At 30.3% G+C, this 20011-nt stretch overlaps 1 protein-coding gene across 2 annotated transcripts in view; it reads left to right on the top strand.

The window, feature by feature from the left end:
• The window catches only part of bou (glycosylphosphatidylinositol anchored membrane protein boudin), a 46209-nt gene that overhangs the window by 11128 nt on the left and 15070 nt on the right, over positions 1 to 20011 (top strand). The window contains exon 2 of one of the 2 annotated variants that reach the window (XM_075382202.1): positions 15434 to 15589. The exons of the other annotated variant lie outside the window; for it this stretch is intronic. Within the exon in view, the coding sequence (XP_075238317.1) occupies positions 15434 to 15589 (156 nt within the window). The remainder of the gene's footprint in view (positions 1 to 15433; positions 15590 to 20011) is intronic. 2 annotated transcript variants of the gene reach the window in all.

The raw sequence follows: 20011 nt of genomic DNA, 5'->3' as shown, positions 1-20011 counted from the left end.
CTAAATCCTTTTTACTCTCGGCTAGAATTACTATATCATCAGCAAATCGTAGCATCTTTATCTTTTCACCTTGTACTGTTACTCCGAATCTAAATTGTTCTTTAACATCATTAACTGCTAGTTCCATGTAAAGATTAAAAAGTAACGGAGATAGGGAACATCCTTGTCGGACTCCCTTTCTTATTAGGGCTTCTTTCTTATGTTCTTCAATTGTTATTGTTGCTGTTTGGTTCCTGTACATGTTAGCAATTGTTCTTCTATCTCTGTATTTGAACCCTAATTTTTTTAAAATGCTGAACATTTTATTCCAATCTACGTTATCGAAAGCCTTTTCTAGGTCTATAAACGCCAAGTATGTTGGTTTGTTTTTCTTTAATCTTCCTTCTACTATTAATCTGAGGCCTAAAATTGCTTCCCTTGTCCCTATACTTTTCCTGAAACCAAATTGGTCTTCTCCTAACACTTCTTCCACTCTCCTCTCAATTCTTCTGTATAAAATTCTAGTTAAGATTTTTGATGCATGACTAGTTAAACTAATTGTTCTATATTCTTCACATTTATCTGCCCCTGCTTTCTTTGGTATCATAACTATAACACTTTTTTTGAAGTCTGACGGAAATTCCCCTTTTTCATAAATATTACACACCAGTTTGTATAATCTATCAATCGCTTCCTCACCTGCACTGCGCAGTAATTCTACAGGTATTCCGTCTATTCCAGGAGCCTTTCTGCCATTTAAATCTTTTAATGCTCTTAAATTCAGATCTCAGTATTGTTTCTCCCATTTCATCCTCCTCAACTTCCTCTTCTTCCTCTATAAAACCATTTTCTAATTCATTTCCTCCGTATAACTCTTCAATATATTCCACCCATCTATCGACTTTACCTTTCGTATTATATATCGGTGTACCATCTTTGTTTAACACATTATTAGATTTTAATTTATGTACCCCAAAATTTTCCTTAACTTTCCTGTATGCTCCGTCTATTTTACCAATGTTCATTTGTCTTTCCACTTCTGAACACTTTTCTTTAATCCACTCTTCTTTCGCCAGTTTGCACTTCCTATTTATAGCATTTCTTAATTGCCGATAGTTCCTTTTACTTTCTTCATCATTAGCATTCTTATATTTTCTACGTTCATCCATCAGCTGCAATATATCGTCTGAAACCCAAGGTTTTCTACCAGTTCTCTTTATTCCGCCTAAGTTTGCTTCTGCTGATTTAAGAATTTCCTTTTTAACATTCTCCCATTCTTCTTCTACATTTTCTACCTTATCTTTTTTACTCAGACCTCTTGCGATGTCCTCCTCAAAAATCTTCTTTACCTCCTCTTCCTCAAGCTTCTCTAAATTCCACCGATTCATCTGACAACTTTTCTTCAGGAAAGCAGAACTAATTATTTTTAAAAATTAGATAATTAAAAAGGGTGGACGCCATCCACTCGCAAGAAATATTAGTTTCCGAGGCTACTGTCATCAGAATCATCATCATAGTCATTACTGTCATGCTTCCATGGTATTGTCAGTAATATTTCCGAGTCACATTATAGGCTTCCGTTTCCTTAATTTTATCACAATACACCTTCCAATTTTTTTCATTCGTGTCTGCCACTTTATTTTCACACAGTCTTTAAACATCTTTGATATCAAAAGTTACGTTATGACTTGTTACGTATCCTCGAACTTCTGACCAAACCATCTCGATAGGATTTAAATCCGGGTGGTATGGAGGTAATCGGAGAATGTCATACCCTTTTTTTTTTGTAAAAGTTCGTCAAACAGTAAACTTTTCTCTGTTTGCTTTAATCATTTCGTTCAATTGTGGTGTCACTGTAGAGGAAAAATAAGGAACAGAATGCTTATCTGCAACCGCTTTATCATAATCTTCTTTTCTTGATTTAGAAATTTTTTTTTTAAACGGCGTTTTGATAGGATTCATATCTGAAAACTAAGTTATAGGGAAGTTATTTGGAATAATTATCTCTTCTGTTCAGTTTAAGTAATTTTCTGCATTCATTTGACCTCGGTAATCGCCACTTTTTAAACTTGCTTGCCGATATAGTAAGGCGTTTGGACTATTAAATGCGATTACTTTTCTCGATCAAAACGCGAATAAAAAGAAACGGAATTGCGCAAATTCTGTTACAGGATCAACAATTCCAGGATAACTAGTTAATTGGATTATACTCAAGCATTCAATAACGTAGGCATGTACGTAATTATTTATTTTTACATTGGCTTGGCTGTATTTGAAAACTACGATCCACTTAGTAACAGTATTGTTCTCGATATGAATATAAGAAAGGTGACTCATTTCTTGAGTTAAAATACTTTTCTTGTCCGTGTTTATTTTTAAATAAATAAAATTACGATACATTGTAAATTATGTTTAATATATCAGACAATTATAATGTTAGTTAATTTATCATTTAGTGTTTGTCTGCGACGTAATTATAATATTTGTTGAGAATAGGTTTACGTTTAAAAATAAACCGTAAATTTTTTTGTCAGAATACTTTATACTATTATATGAAGAGGAAGAGGGTTTCTGTTTTTCAGGATAAACAAAAAAACTACCCGATCAATTGCAACCAAAGTTTTACCCGTGTTTCTTGGCATATCTAAGAATGTTTTTGGATGTATTTAATCTCGAAATATTTCAAATAATATATATGTAGTAGTGGGGATTTCCCGGTTGAAGCACAAACGTTAATGAAATGAATTAATGAACTGTGAACAGAGTTTGAACTGAGTAATTTGAATCGATGGAATAAATAGTATTACATAATAATAGTATTAAATTTACATTAAATGAAGTAATCTATCTATTCTATACTATTTTATAAAGCGGAATAGCGGTTTTTCTTTGTTCGGGATAAACAAAAAATCTAATGTGGACAACAGATGACTGACTTCTTTGTACGCCTATTAAATTACATATACACATTTTCTTTTTAAATGAAAAGTACATAAAATTTTATTCTATCGCAAATTTTCCACACGTGCAAATGAACACATTTAAAAATAATAAATAAATAAATAGCATTAAAAATAATAAACCAGAAAATTCTAATTTTGCCAAAAATTTAATAGAATACGTACAATCATAACAATTTCATGAAAGTTTAAGATATTTCTTATAAATGTTTTAATACTTTCTGATTTGAAAAAAAAAAAATATATATATATACCGTAATAATAAAAATTTAATTAATGAACAAAAATTTTAATTATTTAAAAATATGCTAAACATAAGTATAAAGAAGTAATAATTTAATTTAATAATTATCTCTTTGATAACATGGTTCCGTTTCATTTCATTTTAATCTACCAGAGTACATTTATTTCCTTCAGTTACTATAGTGCATATAGTTTCCTTCAGTTACTGATAGGACCGGACAGTCATGAGTGTTTTACATTTTAACTGTGGTTTTTACATTTTTGACTTCAATGCAATAATTTTATCTCCTGATGATGGCTTTCAAATAAGCCGAAAGATCTTGAGTTCATATCAATGTGCTGGTAAGGTGGATTTCGTTAATTGTTAATATTACTTATTTAACATATCAGCGGTACCATGTTCGAGAAATTAAAAATTTTATTTCATTAAAAACTTTGGTACATTTTCATATTGTTTTTTTTTTGTTATTATTGAATTATTACTAATCGTAAAAAATTATTTACAATGAGAGGTTAATAATTATTAATAAATCAATATATTTAAATTAAAAAAAAAAGTTAAAAAAAGGAGATGACGTCTGATTCTAACCGATGTCCCTTCCCCTAAGATCCAAATATTTCATTAATTAAAATTTTATTTGGCTATAACTTTGGAACCAATACAACTTATGTATATCGCTGAAAAGCTCTCAATGAGGGCTTATTACTGCAGTTAAGAAAAGGACCAAAATCCAAATTGTTTTGGATTTTCGGCTTTTTCGGACACTTTTGGTTCAGTCGATTGCAATCAAAAGGGGAGATACACAACTAGTTGTTACAGCAGTCCTAAATCCAAAATTTCAACATCCTACGACTAATCGTTTTTGAGTTATGCGAGATTCATACGTACGTTCAGATGTCACGCCGAAACTAGTCAAAATGGATATTTCCGTTGAAATCTGAAAACCGAAATTTTTTGCTATCACAATACTTCCTTTAGTTCGTACAAGGAAGTAAAAAACTACCCGTTCAGTCGCAAACAAATTTTTACCCATTATTCTTGGCATAACTGAGAAGGTTTTTAGGTATATTTAATCTCAAAAAATTTCGAAAAAAATAAAACTGCTATATGTAGTAAACTGCTGTACTGCTATATATATACTATTAAGTATGTAGTAAACTTTAATGAATTGTGAACTGTGAGTGTCTATCACTGTTTGAGCTGGGTTTTAACTGAACGATTATGAATATTTTTAGACCAATTTCTAGATTTTTTGAAATTCCGAGTTTCATGGATAAAAAATTATTTTTGAATTTTTCTTGAAACCCTGTTTTTTTCAATTTCTCGGTCACAAATGAAGAAATCAACCTGATTTTTGGCGAGTGTAATCTTCATGTCAATATACTAATTTCTAGATTTTTGAAATTCGATCTTGAAAGGGGATGAAGAAAGGTAAAAAAAATTTGAACAATGATTGTAAATTTTCCCAATCGAGATATTCAGTAGATCTGGGCTTGCAAATACTCTTCAGATAAATATTTATAAACCATTTTCGTTTTTTTTTTTAATTTCGATTTTTTAAAGGGTAGCGAAGTATACTCAGTATATACTGAGTATATACTGTATGTGTGACTGGCTGCACCTGCCTCCGGTTACTCGACTAAACAACATAAAATAAAAAGATTGACCGCTACGGGAAACGCAAGCAACCATACAGCGCAGGCGAAACTGCGACGGGGAGCTAGTGTACAACAAGAACAAAGAAGGTGTTGAAAACTTAAGTTCTGCTTCTAAAAATGTGAGTTTTAAAATTTTTGGTTATAAAATTTTTAACAGAGGATGCGTATGCCTTGTTCTAGCAAATACACATCTATCATCTATCCGATGTAGTTTCGAGACAACCTATTGGTAAATATTTCGTTGTAGTAAAAAGGTTTTATTTATTTTCTATGATAGCTGTAGAATAATTTCTTCAAATCTATTTTAGTATTTCAATTTTTATAGTTGAAAATTTTGCCCCTAAGCGAGGATCATCATGGTGTACATATAAAGTTCCATCCATATTACAGTACTAGGTAGTTTTTAACTTCCGTGTACGAAGTAAAGGAAGTATTGCGATCGCGAAAAATTTCGGTTTCCAGATTTCAACATAAATATTCATTTTGACCATCCCTGAATCAAATTTTACTAGTTTCGGCGTGATGTCTGTGCGTACGTACGTACTTATGTACCTCGCGTAACTCGATTAATCGATTAATCGCGTAAACGATTGGCCATAGGATGTTGAAATTTTGGATTTAGGACTGTTGTAACATCTATTTGTGCACCCTGTTTGATTGCAATCGGCTGGAACAAAGTGTCCAAATAAGTCCAAATCCAAAAAAAATTGGTTTTTGGATTTTTTTCTTAACTGCAGTAATAAGCTCTCATCGAGAGCTTTTCAACAATATATCGTAAGTGGGACTTATTTTCATCGGTTCCAGAGTTATAGCGGAATAAAATTTTAATTAATGAAATATTTGGATGTTCGGGGAAGGAGCATCGGTTCGAATCAGACTTCTCCTTTTTTTATACTTTTTTTCATTTAAATATATTGATTTATTAATAATTATTAACCTCTGATTGTAATAAAAGTGTTACAATAAACAATAACTCGATAATAACAGTAAAAAAATTAAAAAAATAGGAAAAAATATCAGAATTTATTAATGAAATAAAATTTTATGTACTTTTCATTTAAAAAAATGTGTATGTGTAATTTAATAAGCGTAAAGGAAGTTATGTGGTGTCCACATCAAATTAAAAAAAAAAGAAGAAAAACCAGCAGATAAAAATATTACGTTATAACAGCTGAGAGTATTGCCGTTTGAGGTACTGATTTGCACATAAGAAAATAAACAAATATTAATTTTAAATTAACAAAATTGTTTTAAAAAATCACAGCAGCTATTTCGGTACACTGTACCTACCCATCGATTACTTCTATCATACTTGTATCTCAGTACTGGATTGAATATTGGGTACTGTCAAATTTTATAACTTGCTGTTTACAAACCTCTCTAGATTTTTTCTTTCTCTACTTTTTCTTTGAGTAAATATCGTAAGCGTATTTACAACTTCCATTTTTTATTAATAGGAGGGAAGAACGCCTAAAATTTTCACGCTTCGATTAAGTTCTCGACCTAAAGAAGTGTATTAGTTGCGCATCGATTATTTAATTTGTATGTTTTTCTCGACGACAATCTGCGAAGAAAATTATTGAAAACTTCAAATGACAATCCGAACGAATAAATTACAACGTTCTATTCAAAGTGTTCTCACTCGCGCTTTTGCGACCATTTTTAACCTGGCGTCAGCTGATGATATTGCTAACAATTTTTTTGAGTTAAACAAAAAAATTATTAGAAAGTGGTTATTATATATATATATATATATATATTTTTTCTATTATATTTTTCAATCGTATTCAAAGTCCTTATCTGCCTAACTAAAAAAAAAAAAGAAAAAACCCGTCCGTTAAAACATCGGTTGATGCTACGATGAGGGTGGTGATACTGAAAGGTTGATGCCTGCCTTTTTGCAGGCATCAAGTTCTTAAGTGATTTGTATAATAGTTTTATATATTAAACTGTTTTTGGCTTATGGTTTAAAAAATTTGTAGTTTTAAATTATTATATAATTTTTTTATTCATTGCGTATTTCAAATACTAACAAATTATTTAACGCATAAATCAAGGTGTATTAAATAAAGATGGTACACCGATTTATAATACCAAAAAAAAGGTCGATTAGGTGGGTGGAATATATTGAATTAAAAACTAGTGTTTTAGGGGAAGAAGAGGACGTTGAAGAGGATGAAAAGCAGATACAATACTGAGATCTGAATTTAATAGAGCATTAAAAAATTTGAATGGCTGACAGGCTCCTGGAATAGACAGGATACCTGCAGAATTACTGCGCAGTGCAGGTGAGGAAGCGATAGATAGATTTTACAAACTGGTGTGTAATATTTACAAAAAAAGGGAAGTTCCGTCAGACTTCAAAAAGAGTGTTACTGTCATGATACCAAAAAAGCAGGAGCAGATAAATGTGAAGAATACAGAACAGTTAGCTTAACTACTGACGCATCAAAAATCTTTACTAGAATTCTGTATGGAAGAAGTGTTAGGAGAAGACCAATTTGGTTTCAGGAAAATTATAGGAGCAAGGGAAGCAATTTTAGCGCTCATATTATAGTAGAAAGAAGATTAAAGAAAAACAAACCAACATACATAGTAGCCTTTATAGACTTAGAAAGGCGTTTGATAACGCAGACTGGAATAAAATGTTCAGCAAAAAAAAAAATTTAGGGTTCAAGTCTAGAGATAGAACAATTGCCAATATTTACAGGAACCAAATTGCAACTTAATAATCGAAGAACATAAGAAAGAAGCCGTAATAAAAGAGGGAGTCCGACAAGGATGTTCCCTGTCCCCGTTACTTTTTAATATTTACATAGAACTAGCAGTTAATGATGTTAAACAACAGTTTAGATCCGGAGTAATAGTGGAAGGTGAAAAGATAAAGATGCTACGATTTGCTGATGATATAGTAATTCTAGCTGAGAGTAAAGAGGATTTAGAAGAAACAATGCATGGCATGGATGAAGTCTTACGCAAAAACTACCGCATGAAAATAAGAACAAAACTAAAGTAATGAAATGTAGTAGACAGCTGAATATAAAAAGAGGTAAAGAAAATATTACGAAGGTAGAAGAATTCTGCTATTTGGGAAATAGAATTACTAAAGATGGACGAAGCAGGAGCGATATAAAATGCCGAATAGCACAAGCGAAACGAGCCTTCAGTCAAAAATATAATTTGCTTACGTCAAAAATCAATTTAAGCGTCAGGAAAACATTTTTGAAAGTATATGTTTGGAGCGTAGCCTTATATGAAAGTGAAACTTGGACGATCGGAGTACCTGAGAAGAAAAGATTAGAAGGTTTTGGAATGCGGTGCTATAGGAGAATGTTAAAAATCAAATGGGTGGATAAAGTGACAAATGAAGATGTGTTGCGGCAAATCGACGTAGAAAGAAGCGGTTGGAAAAATACAGTTAAAAGAAAAGACAGACTTATAGGCCGCATATTAAGGCATCCTGGAATAGTCGCTTTAATATTACAGGGTCAGGCAGATGGGAAAAATTGTGTAGGCAGGCAACGTTTGACGACTGGCATTAGATGTAGGGAATCTAGTGCTTGACTTTATTTAGGGAATCTTGGAGAGCTGCATCAAACCAGTCAAATGACTGAAGACAAAAGAAACAACAAATTATTAGTATTTTCCGGATAGCCTCAGGTTCGTTCGATAAGATAGATGTGGTCTTTGAATTTTGATTATTATTAATGGTAGTTATATTATTCAAGGTCGTCCATCCCTCTTGTAAATGCAGTAAGATCATTATTGCTACTTTTATTATTTTATATTACGTAGAATAAAATTAACAGTTTTTACTCGGCATAAACAGTGCTTATTAAATTATTGTATCGCCTAAAATTGCTTTGATATAAAATATTATTAATGATAATAGATATATTTTTTTAAAATAATATCTTATCTAATGTATTACTTTCCCCTATCCGTTAAAATTTACGTATATTACATTTGATGAAAAGAAAATTGTAAAAGCAGTGTTTATTGGCATTTTTTTTGTCGTCAACAATCAATACTCTTTGTTTTATATGAAAACCTGAATGCGCTTTTAACGAAGTGTTTTAAGATTTAACAATACAATGACTACACCGATGAAGAGAGGAATATCGAGTACACGGAACAATTTTGAACACCCATTAGTGTGTAGTAGTACTGTCGCGTCAGCAGAAAAAAGGTTGTACGGTAGTTCCCCCCATACGTAGTCAGCAGAACATCGAAAACGACAAAGTATCGATAGCGGTATTTCTGCTTGTAAGTTTAATGTATATTTGTAATTAATTATCAGTAGAAAATTTTATAATTACCTTTACGTGAACTAATGATCTAATGATCGTAAAATAATGCAACTTTCTAACTTAATCGTGTGATTTTAACGACAGAAAATAACATTTTTAATTTTGTCCATATCGTACAATTTTATCTCTTTGGAAATAATTTCCAAATCGCTTCCATGTTAATTTCACTTTAAATTCCAGTGAATGTAAAATGACCTTAGTTTATGTCTGTTTTTTAAAACGTAACTTTAAAGGAAACTCTGTTTTTCATCGTTTCTTTAAACTGCAGTATAATTGTTAATTTTTCTTAAAGACATATGAATTCGATGCGGAAGATAATAAAATCATTTAACTTTTTGATTATCTTTCAGTAAACTTTAACGTATATTTCGGTTTGTTTAATTAAATTTTAATAATTTTCATACTAGTAATTAGCTTGTCAAACATTTAAACAAGTATTTATGTGGTTATTGTTTAATTGTGATGCGAGTATGTATAAATATTAAATAAAAAATTATTTTGCAGTGTGGACAGATATTTACAAATCATCAGTAATAATAATTATTAATAATATTACTTTGATTGTGGAACAGAAAAACTATTGTATTTGACTAATTATCGAGGAGATGGAAAAAAAGAACTCGTGAGTGTAATGAAACTCAAAGAATCTAATTTTCATTGGCTAAGAAATTAATTTTTAGGCCCACCATTTATGCGCTTTAAGAGTTTTATGACCATACCTCTTTCCTAGCACTAATGTGCTGGAAGTTATCATTAAAAGATTACGAGGGCTGTCCAAAAATAAAAAACCAACCAAATAAAAAAAAAATTTTATTATATACATTTGAAAGGGGCTTTAAACTATTTTTCTACATAGTCGCCATTTAAATTGAAGCACAGCTAATTAATTGAGGTTATTTTTATAACGATGCACAGTAAGCTTTTCAATTTCTTCTCTGTGGAAATCTGCCGCCTTAGATTTTTTGAATCCATCTTGCACATAACTTGCCAAGATGGCGGCTCTATCACCACCCATCTCCATGCTAGGCACAAATATAAGTTATTTTCTGGACCGCCCTCGTACAATACATTTTTTTAGTTGTAAAAGTTATAAATAAAGACTAACCAATGCCTGTCGGAAACAAGTTGGTCTCTATGTTCTCATTCCTGAATCGTAGATTTACCTATATTTTAGGCACGAGTATAAAGACAAATGTAGTCTCTTGAAGTATATGAAACTTCCCGTGAATATTCCGAGTCCATATTTGTCTGTGTCCTCACCATCAATGATCGGGTGGAGACTCCATTGCAGACGAGGGGAGGAATGCAAGACTGTAGTCCCGGTGGGGCATCCTCCTGGGGTTTCCATTAAAGGTTAGGCATCAAGACCTGAGTCCCAGCGGGGGAATTCCTTGGGGTTCCCCGGCTAGAGGCATGGCATGTAACTCAAGACTGAATTCCGGCTACCTGGGTGGGGCCTAGCGCCCTACCGGGGTAGTTTGAGGCGAAGGCACCCCCTCGAAGCTTTGTTTATGCTTACTAAGAAGTCCGGCACTGGGGGACGGGGAAATTACAGACTAAAAAAAAATTGTGTGTATGTGTGCACGCACACGCATACAATTTTACAGACTAGCAATTTTATATTTATTTTTAACAAATTTTTATAGTTGTAAGTAGGCGTTGATTACTTAAACATGATCTTCCAATAACCATTACCTGTGTAATAGTGATTGATAACTTGAGGCGCTTTAAATTAAAACAAATGACTTTAAAAAATTTTGTGACAGTTACTTAGTGTGTAAAATATTTAGCCTTTTACATAATCAGAAATATATTTACACTAAAACTTTATCAAAATTATATCCATATTTTAGAAAATGTACTTAGTAGTAATGAGGTTAAATAAAGCAATGCTAAAAATATTTTGTGAGTGTAACCTTTTTTCTTATGATAAGATTTTCCATTTTCTCAAAGTTGTATGAACCATTTCAGAGAAAATCAGCTTTGAAGATTTTTAAAACACCTGGGAATGACTGTGCATAAGTTGCAGTTTTCATAAAGAATACCTTATCAATATCTAAAAAGTAACAAGAAGTAAAAAAAAAAATTTGTTCAAATTTTTTTAGCTGAAATACTTTAAAACCTTGATTTTAGCTTATTAATGTGACCATTAACTGAACCTTATAGATTTTTTCTGCTATTGGTACCAACTTTGTCTTGAACCATATTGGTTTCCTAACACAAACTTGTTTTAACAGATACCAAACAAAATAAGTTATTAATCTACTTACCTACCAAGTAATATACTAGAGAAGGCTATGACAGAGGATTAGAGAACAATCATAAGAGAACAATCATAATATGTTTTTTTCTTTTGGAGACTTCAGTCTCCAAAAGAAAAAAACATATTTTTTAAATTCATGCTGTTTTTATGAAAAACCTAAAGGGATTATTTTTCCAAACATCTGCATGTGTATCAATAATTGTTTGCTGTTTTAGAGCTAGTTATTCCATTCATTGTTGCCTAGAGTCAACTTTTCCTTAATCTTTAATACCATTATACCATATTTTTGATGATTTAATTGGTTTAATTTTGGTGATCTAGAATGGCAATTTTTTCCCCATCATTGGTTTTATCAAACACTGTGTCCTTCTAAAGTCCATTTAAGATGCCTACATGATTGACGATATGTGAAAACCAAATTCATCTTCACCTTTTTTACTCTAGTTGCATAATAAAAATCTAATAAATGTGGATTTTTAGTAAATCCTCTTTATAAAAGTATGCCTTCATTTTCCTTTCTGCCCCTCTTTTTATTTCACTTCTTTATGTGTACAAAGAGGGATGATTATCATGTGTAATAGTTCTTTTTCTATAATATAGTCAGTTTTTCTACTTGTTATCCCCACTGCTTTTCTTTTGTCTTAAGTTAGATTTTGTTTTCCATTCTCCTATAGAATTTCATTAAAATTCTCTTTATATTATAAAAAGCTTTTCAATTTCTTCATGAAATATTTGCATACTCTTGCTTCTCTTTTAATGGCTACCTCTGATTGAGTAGTTTAATTTAATAAGTTATTAATAAAAGAGTGTTTTATTAATAATAAACAGTCTTCAATCAATATTGCATTTGAATAAGCACAGAAAAGAATGCTGTGTCAATAACTAACTGGGTAAGGCTCTACTTTTGTAATATCAAACATGTGAAATATTTGTTCAAACATATGAAATATTTAATTTTAAATAAATGCTTATTCAGCTGCATTAAATGTTATAGATGTGTCAGTAACTGAATATTCCAGTATTAGTAATTTAAAAATGTAGTAATTACAAAAAATGGTTGAGGTAAAAGTGTATTTAATTGAATTACAAAATCCAGTTTTATCTCTACATTAGGATTAATGCAAATTGTGCAGAAATTAATTGGAATTGTGCAGAACAAGTTGATTTGATAAAATTAATAGTTGTTCTAACTGGAAATATGAATAATTTTCTTTCTAATTAACAAAACTGATGAATTTGAAGAAAATTTGCAAACTGCAACCATGTGTGGTTGAAGCTCATTGCCTGTCACATTCATTGTTGCTGATGGTTGTTCAAAATATTCTGATATAGAAACAGCTATGTATGCTACTGGAAAAAAATTGTTTGTATAACTGTGCCTAAATGTACCTTCCAGAATTCAGAACTTATGTCGCTGGAACATTAATATCTTTCAATAAATACCTTGTTAGTATGAACAATTATAGTTTTATGATATGCAATTTATAAAAAATTTAGATACATTTCGTTTACATAAATATTGTATTATTAGTTACTTATTTCACATTATTGAGATTAATTATGATGTACATGTACATTATTTTTATTTTAAGAGGTATTATATTAAAGTATTTTATTTAGATTCACATTTAAGCTACTTCTTTAACTAAACTGAATTAACTATCAGAACTGATTTAACTGATATAGTCACATTGATTGTACATAATACAGTAATAATAATCATAGAGCTTGAATATATAAGTTACTTATCAGCAATATTTCCTTTGTTACAGGTAAGTGCATCTTAATAACCATTTTTCTAGTAAATTGGGTAATCTATACTGATTATTGTACCTAATTCATATAGATATTAGAATTTGTTTAAAAATGTTGTTTGTGAGTCCTTATGATGTCCAGGTGTATTCATTGGTGAACATCTCACTCCAATGAAGATTTAGTGTAAATAATGTATGAATATCAGAAATCTGGATTGGGATCAATAATCCACTAAAATAAATAATGCATAAATACAAAATATAGTTTTCTCTCTAATCAACAAAACTGATGAATTTGAAGAAAATCTGTAAACTGCAACCATGTGTAGTTGAAGCTCATTGCCTGTTGCATTCATTTTGCTGTAGGTTGTTCAAAATATTCTGATGTGAAAACAGTTATGTATGATGACTATTTCCAGAACAGGTGTTTTATCATAAGTTGAATAATCATTTTCAGATAATGTCTGGAGATTCTAAAGTAAGATACATGAAATCAGTTAATGAATGCATAGGAGTGCATAAATCATAAAACCAAAGGTTGGGTAACAGGTATTCTATAAGAAAGAAAACAGTAGGATTGAAGAAAAACGGAATTACATTAGTCGGGCTGTACACTAGTAAAGCTATTCTTTTCTAAAGAAAGAAATAAGACTGGATCTATTTTTATTTACCTCAACCTGGGTGTGATTTCATTTGAAAAGTTTCAAGTGAACAGTGAACAAAAAACTGATAAGATTTGATTTTCTTTGAAATCTATCTTTGATAAAATTTAATGTAAGGCTATTCTGAGCTAGCATTCTTTTTTCTTCTTTTAGGATCATCCAGGATGTTTGAAAAGTTACCAGTGGCATCCTACCAGTGATTCTTGGGGTGCATCCACCCTTTTTAGGACTGGTACTGGACCTAATCCCTTTTCTCTTATGTTGGTATCTATGATTTCCCAAAATTATCCAATTTTTAACTATTTTAGATCTACATGATATAGATTTTTTAGTAAAGTTCAGTTTATTAGAACAATTAATGAATATATTTAAAACTATTCTGTATATGAAAGAACAGAATCCAAAAAGTAAACTTCAGCGTAGCACAGATAGTTTCCAAATTATGAAATTAACATAAAAACTGTTAAATTTCTGCCTATTATTTTCATCATGAAGCGAAAGTAAACTGGCCCTACAATCAAACAAATAAAACACTTTGATCCCATTAATAATTCTCACTTATTACAATTACTTTGGAAGTTCCAGTATTGTTTTGGGAATTTCTTTAAATGAAGAATCTTTAAAATTGGAAGTAGATTGGTCAGATGCAAAGCTGTTACACCTAGATCGTGTAAGCTTCTTAAATCACTAAAAATTCTTTCTTTATGCTCTTTATATGTAGGAGATGTTAATGTTTTATTCACTATTACTCTGATCAGGTTTGTACCTGATCCATTGTGTAGGTCCATGTAACTGCTGGGTGAATAACCTTAGAAGCGTAGCAGAAGAAGGTTTAGTAGTGTATCACACATATCTGAAAATATGTGTCAGACAGTAGCCTACATTTATCCCATAGTCCCACCTAGCTGATATATATTCATCAGCTCACGGATAAAATATGAAAAGTACATTCTAGTTATGTTTAGAACTGATATATACTAATACTCTACTAAGTTGTTAGGTTATGATTTTTAATTCACTGTGATTAGCACAGCACAGTCCAACATTATTAAAATATAATGCATATAATCCTAAAATTTTTAAATTTGAAGATAAAGATGTTCACATTTTGGTAAATTTTTATTTTAATTGTGATTTTTAGTAAATGTTTTTAAAATTTTTGTTTGAACAAATGTATATTCTGTAAATGTTTAAAATTTCTTATATTTTACTCAATAACCAAAGTTATAACAAGTAACTAAAGTGTAAAGGTATTGAATAGTAGTTATGTGTGTAAATCTAAATGAAGATAAATCAAAAACATTACTGAGGATGGGCTTATGCCTGAAAGCGTTCTATTGTAAAGGAAATAAAGTAAAAAAAAGGGTAAGAATGTTTCTTTAATTCTGTACTCGGCAGATTGGGTGAAAATATATATATATTTTCTCAAAAAAACAAAAAATATATATATATATTTGTAAACTGTCATGATTATGATGTGAATTTACATATATTTTAGTTATAAAGGTTATAAATAAAAACATGTAATTAATTCATAAATCTATGTTCTGTTATAATGTATACTGAATAATTAATTTTATGATTTTTTAACATTTTATTTCAGTAAGTGGCATTGAGTGTTATCAGTGTTCTAGCAGAGATCATACAAATCCTTTCCAATGTAATGAGTACATGACAGACGATAAAGATATTACCCCACAGCCATGTGATAATGTGTATGATGCTTCATATTGCATTAAACAAACAGGGCGATTTGAAGGTTTGATAAATAACTTTCTAAGGCTGTTAATTCGGCTTTGTAAGGAATATGGAATCTCATATAATGTTGGTACTGGTTACATAACACAAATTTAATGTTACTTGTGGTGTTGGCAATCTCTATTGGATATGTTTTGTGATTATGAATTTCTGAGGATCACTTTATTTAATTCTGAGGTCAGGGATTTCATAAACAGAAAAGATACTTTTAAGTTTTTGAAGTTATTTTGTTGGTTTCATTATTGTTATGAATAGAAATCAATTTCTTTATAAATATTTAAAAAAATATGGTATTTAATAGCTTTTTGTGCCTCTTCTTTTGCCCTTAAGAATTTCTTTGTGTTATTTTTGTTGTCAAAATTTCGTTTTCTTTAAGTTATTCTATAAAAAAATGTTAATTTGAAAATTTATGCAGTTTTAGAGCTTCTTTTAAAAATATCTATTCTACATATAAGGAAATACTGCTTTTAGAAGATACTGTTGAAGCTGTTATACAGCCCTTTTTCAGAGATGCTGGTTTTTTATTTACATGGTAAAATATTTGTTTACACATAAAAGAATCTGTTCAACAGGTTAAACTCATTTACCATTGCTTATTAAAAGTTTGAGAAGACTTTAAACATTATTCTATTTTCTAAATTCTAACTAAAAATCACAGTGTATTTTATTTTATTAATTGGTTTAGTGCTGTCAAAAATTCAATATAAATGTACAAATATATCATACTGCTTTTCACTGCTAAAAGGACTTGCTTTTGATTTTGCATGATTATACATTGCATGAATTTTATGTGCTAAATTGTAGGGTGCAATATAAAAAACATCAGTTATTTTTTGGGGTATATATTGCATGTTGTAACATACAGAAACCACCATTTACAATTATTACCAAATAGGTTGAATTGTTATTATTTGTGATACTTCTACTATATTTACACAGAAAAGAAAAATAGTTTGGTGTTTCATGAACTAATGTGTAAATAATTTAATCTAAGACAAATGATTTTGTTAATAATTTCAACTTAACATAATTTTCATGCAACATGAAAATTTTGTGCAATAACATTAAAGGACAAAAACTCAACATACTTGAGCAACTTGAAATATACAAATTCCTAAAAATAACAGTAATGAACAATTGCAGTTTGAGCCATATTCATTCTTCAAACAGATCACAAAGAACAACAAAGATCCTTCTCAAATCCAGTTCATATACCAGCACCAATCCAATACACAACACTACGTGCTCCCAGCACCAGTCTTTGAAAAAGCTTAAATTATAATGAGATTTTAATCAAATTCTATGAAATTTTTACTCACCTGGAAAATAAAATTATTTCGTAGTTAATTTAAAAACTCTTCTGTTTATTTCCTTAGTATGATTCAGTGTATTGGCATGGTAAACAAAAATTATTTTTTATGTACATCTTTACTTATTTGTGTAGTCTTTCTCATCATTACTAAATCGATATATATCTTTATTAGCGTAAAATGCAACGTATAATACATACACAATGCAGATATCACCTGGTAAAATTACACATTTGTAAGAGTTGGGATAGTAGATAATCCATCTATCTACAAACTATACATGTTTTGAAAAGAATTCAGTAATGACATTGTTCCTAGGCAAATAAGTGACTGATAGAATTTATTTTCAAGGCACTTGAGAAAAGCGCATTACAGCAGTACACACCTTTCTTTTTCTGTTTAGCTTCCAGAACCATCGTAAGGTATAACTTCAGTGGATGATATGTGTGAATGTAAATGAAGTGTAGTCTTGTACAGTCTCAGGTTAACCATTCCTGATATGTGTGATTAATTGAAACCCAACCACCAAAGAACACTGGTATCTACGATCTAGTATTCAAATCCATATAAAAGTAACACAATAGTACACACTGGCTTTCCAATACCCCACCTTCATCTGTGTATATAACATCTTGTGCAAAAGTGAGGATGTGGTATAATTGACCACTTAAATATCATGAAGGTGAATAATATTTGACGTTTATTCCCATTTTAACAAAAATTCATGAATTTAATATTTTCATAAAACTATTTGAAAACACTTTTGAAATCATGGTTTTCTATTTTGAAAAAAGGAAATTCTTTTTAAAGATCTGTAGAGAGCTGAATCCAAATTGAGTTACTCATTAACTGTAAAGAATCTTTTCACATTAATCAATAGTTTCTGAAATTATTCACAATTTCTTGAGAAAAAGTACAGTGAATTAGATGGAGATCTAAATTTTTGTAATATAATTATACACAAATCATTTCAGTAAGTACCCTTTCTTTAATAATTGTGCATCCATATTTTTAAATTTAAATTTTGTAAATAAAAGACCAGGATTTGCATGGAACTTATAAGTTGGCTGTTTATCACATGGAAAAGCACTGAAACCAGTTCTCTAATTACTTTTTAATGTAAAGTTATTTCACAATGTCATAGAAGTAGGTGGTTTATTTAAAACTTTTTCTCAGAAAATACATTTGGAATTACTTCTACGCTTCATTTTCAATATTTTACACATTTTTTCTCTTTAGAAATTAAACTACAGTCACTCTACATACTACATCTAGTAGACCAGATGCATATTTCATCAATGTATATAAAAAACAAATTTAAGCACTGCTGTTCAATTGATTCAATCTTTGTAAATGACATGAAACAACAGGATGTACATCAAAGAGATTATCACATCATGCAAATTTTACTCATGGGTAAAAGTCACAATCTCAATCTTTTTGAAAACTGTTAAATTTACAAACACATTAAAGTTGTCTTAATCAATAAAATATACCACTTTATAACATAATAATAAAAGAATTTCCAGATCACCAGTAACAATAATTAATTTAACAGCTAAGAGTATGTCTAATAGCAGTAAAATATTTATTGTAACTGAATTGTTAATTACAACCTTTTCAAGTTTTCATACGCATAAAGCATTCGTTCTCAAAGTGGACAATAACACCCCCTTGTGGGTGCTAGAGGCTTTCAGGAGGGATGGTGGTAGAAGACCCACAAAAAATTTGGGGCATTCAGGCAGTCTAGGAAGGCAATGGCTGATTAAAAAAAAATAGGCAAAAATTATGTTTTCCTGATATTTCAAATTAAAATTAAATACCTACTACACTAGTATAAAAAATTAAAGGGACACTTTTATTTTATGATAAAAAATTATTGTATTCATTGCATCCAACAGGCTTAGAGACGAATAAAAAAAAAATGAAAGCTTGAGTACTACTTTTTGGCAGTATATTTCGAATTTCAGAAATCATTGAATTAAAAAGAAAATCACGAGAAGAAAGATTTTAAAAATTTGAATGTTTTTCTTTGTGTTCGATTGAGCTAGTGGGGGAAACAAATTTTTTTCAGTAAACTGCATTAGCATCATTTAAAAGCTTGAAGACTTAGTTATATTTCCTTTTTTTGTATGTCTAGCTATGATTTTCTGAACCGAAATATTCCACTGTAAAGAGAAAAGGTTACTTTTGTCTTTAATGCTGCGTATATCCAGATTTAAGCCAAATATTGATACAAATAATTATGAAAATTAAAGGGTCTTTTTAAATGCTATTTTTAAGAGTGCATCATAAAAATAGTAATTGCAATTATTATTTTTAACAGATGGTAAGTTTAAAAATTTTGTGGGTGCCAGAAAATGTTTGATTCTCAATGTGGGTGGTGGGTAAAAAAGTTTCAGAATCAGCAGCTTAGAGTTTGATGTTCACTGAAATTTTTAAAATGCAAATAGTACATAAAGTATCAATACACTGAACTGTATAAAATTTACAAAGCACTTAATTTGATAAACAACACATTTACTCAGTAAACAGACAGTCACATATATTACTCTACCCCATATCTAAGAGCAGGTATGTAAAGTGGTTTCTTAACTGCTTTAAGATACGAGAGTTGTCTAAAAAATTTTGAGTCTCAACATGAAAATGGCAGCACTCAACAAAAATCACTGATCTCTATATAACAGGGTAGCGATTCATTTATTGGAATTGGTAAAATTTGAAGCATAAACTAGCACCACCAAATAATTGGTAGAACTAAATAAAATGAAACAGCGTATGCGCAGAGGTAAGTGTAATAGTAGGGATAAAACCACGTTTTAAACCGATGCGTAGAAGTATTCTGATTTTGTATTTTGAACACTGATCTCCATATAAATTTTCTACACCTGCCCGTAAATTTCTGCTTGAGTTGCGAAATGACCGTTCTTTTGATTATCTGACTTTAGTAAAATAAACATCACGATTATAGTTGCGCAAGCATATAATGGTTTTATCTAGTTCCCAGCTGCTCATTCTGCGGCACTGGAGTATGCTTCAATATTGTAACACTTAATTGTATTTTACACCGTAAGGATCCCTATCCAGTGATATAGAAATCAGTGACCAAAGTT

This window comes from Lycorma delicatula, chromosome 1, assembly GCF_047948215.1.
Source record: "Lycorma delicatula isolate Av1 chromosome 1, ASM4794821v1, whole genome shotgun sequence".
NCBI lineage: Eukaryota > Metazoa > Arthropoda > Insecta > Hemiptera > Fulgoridae > Lycorma > Lycorma delicatula.
This window is presented reverse-complemented; position numbering and strand designations above follow the sequence as displayed.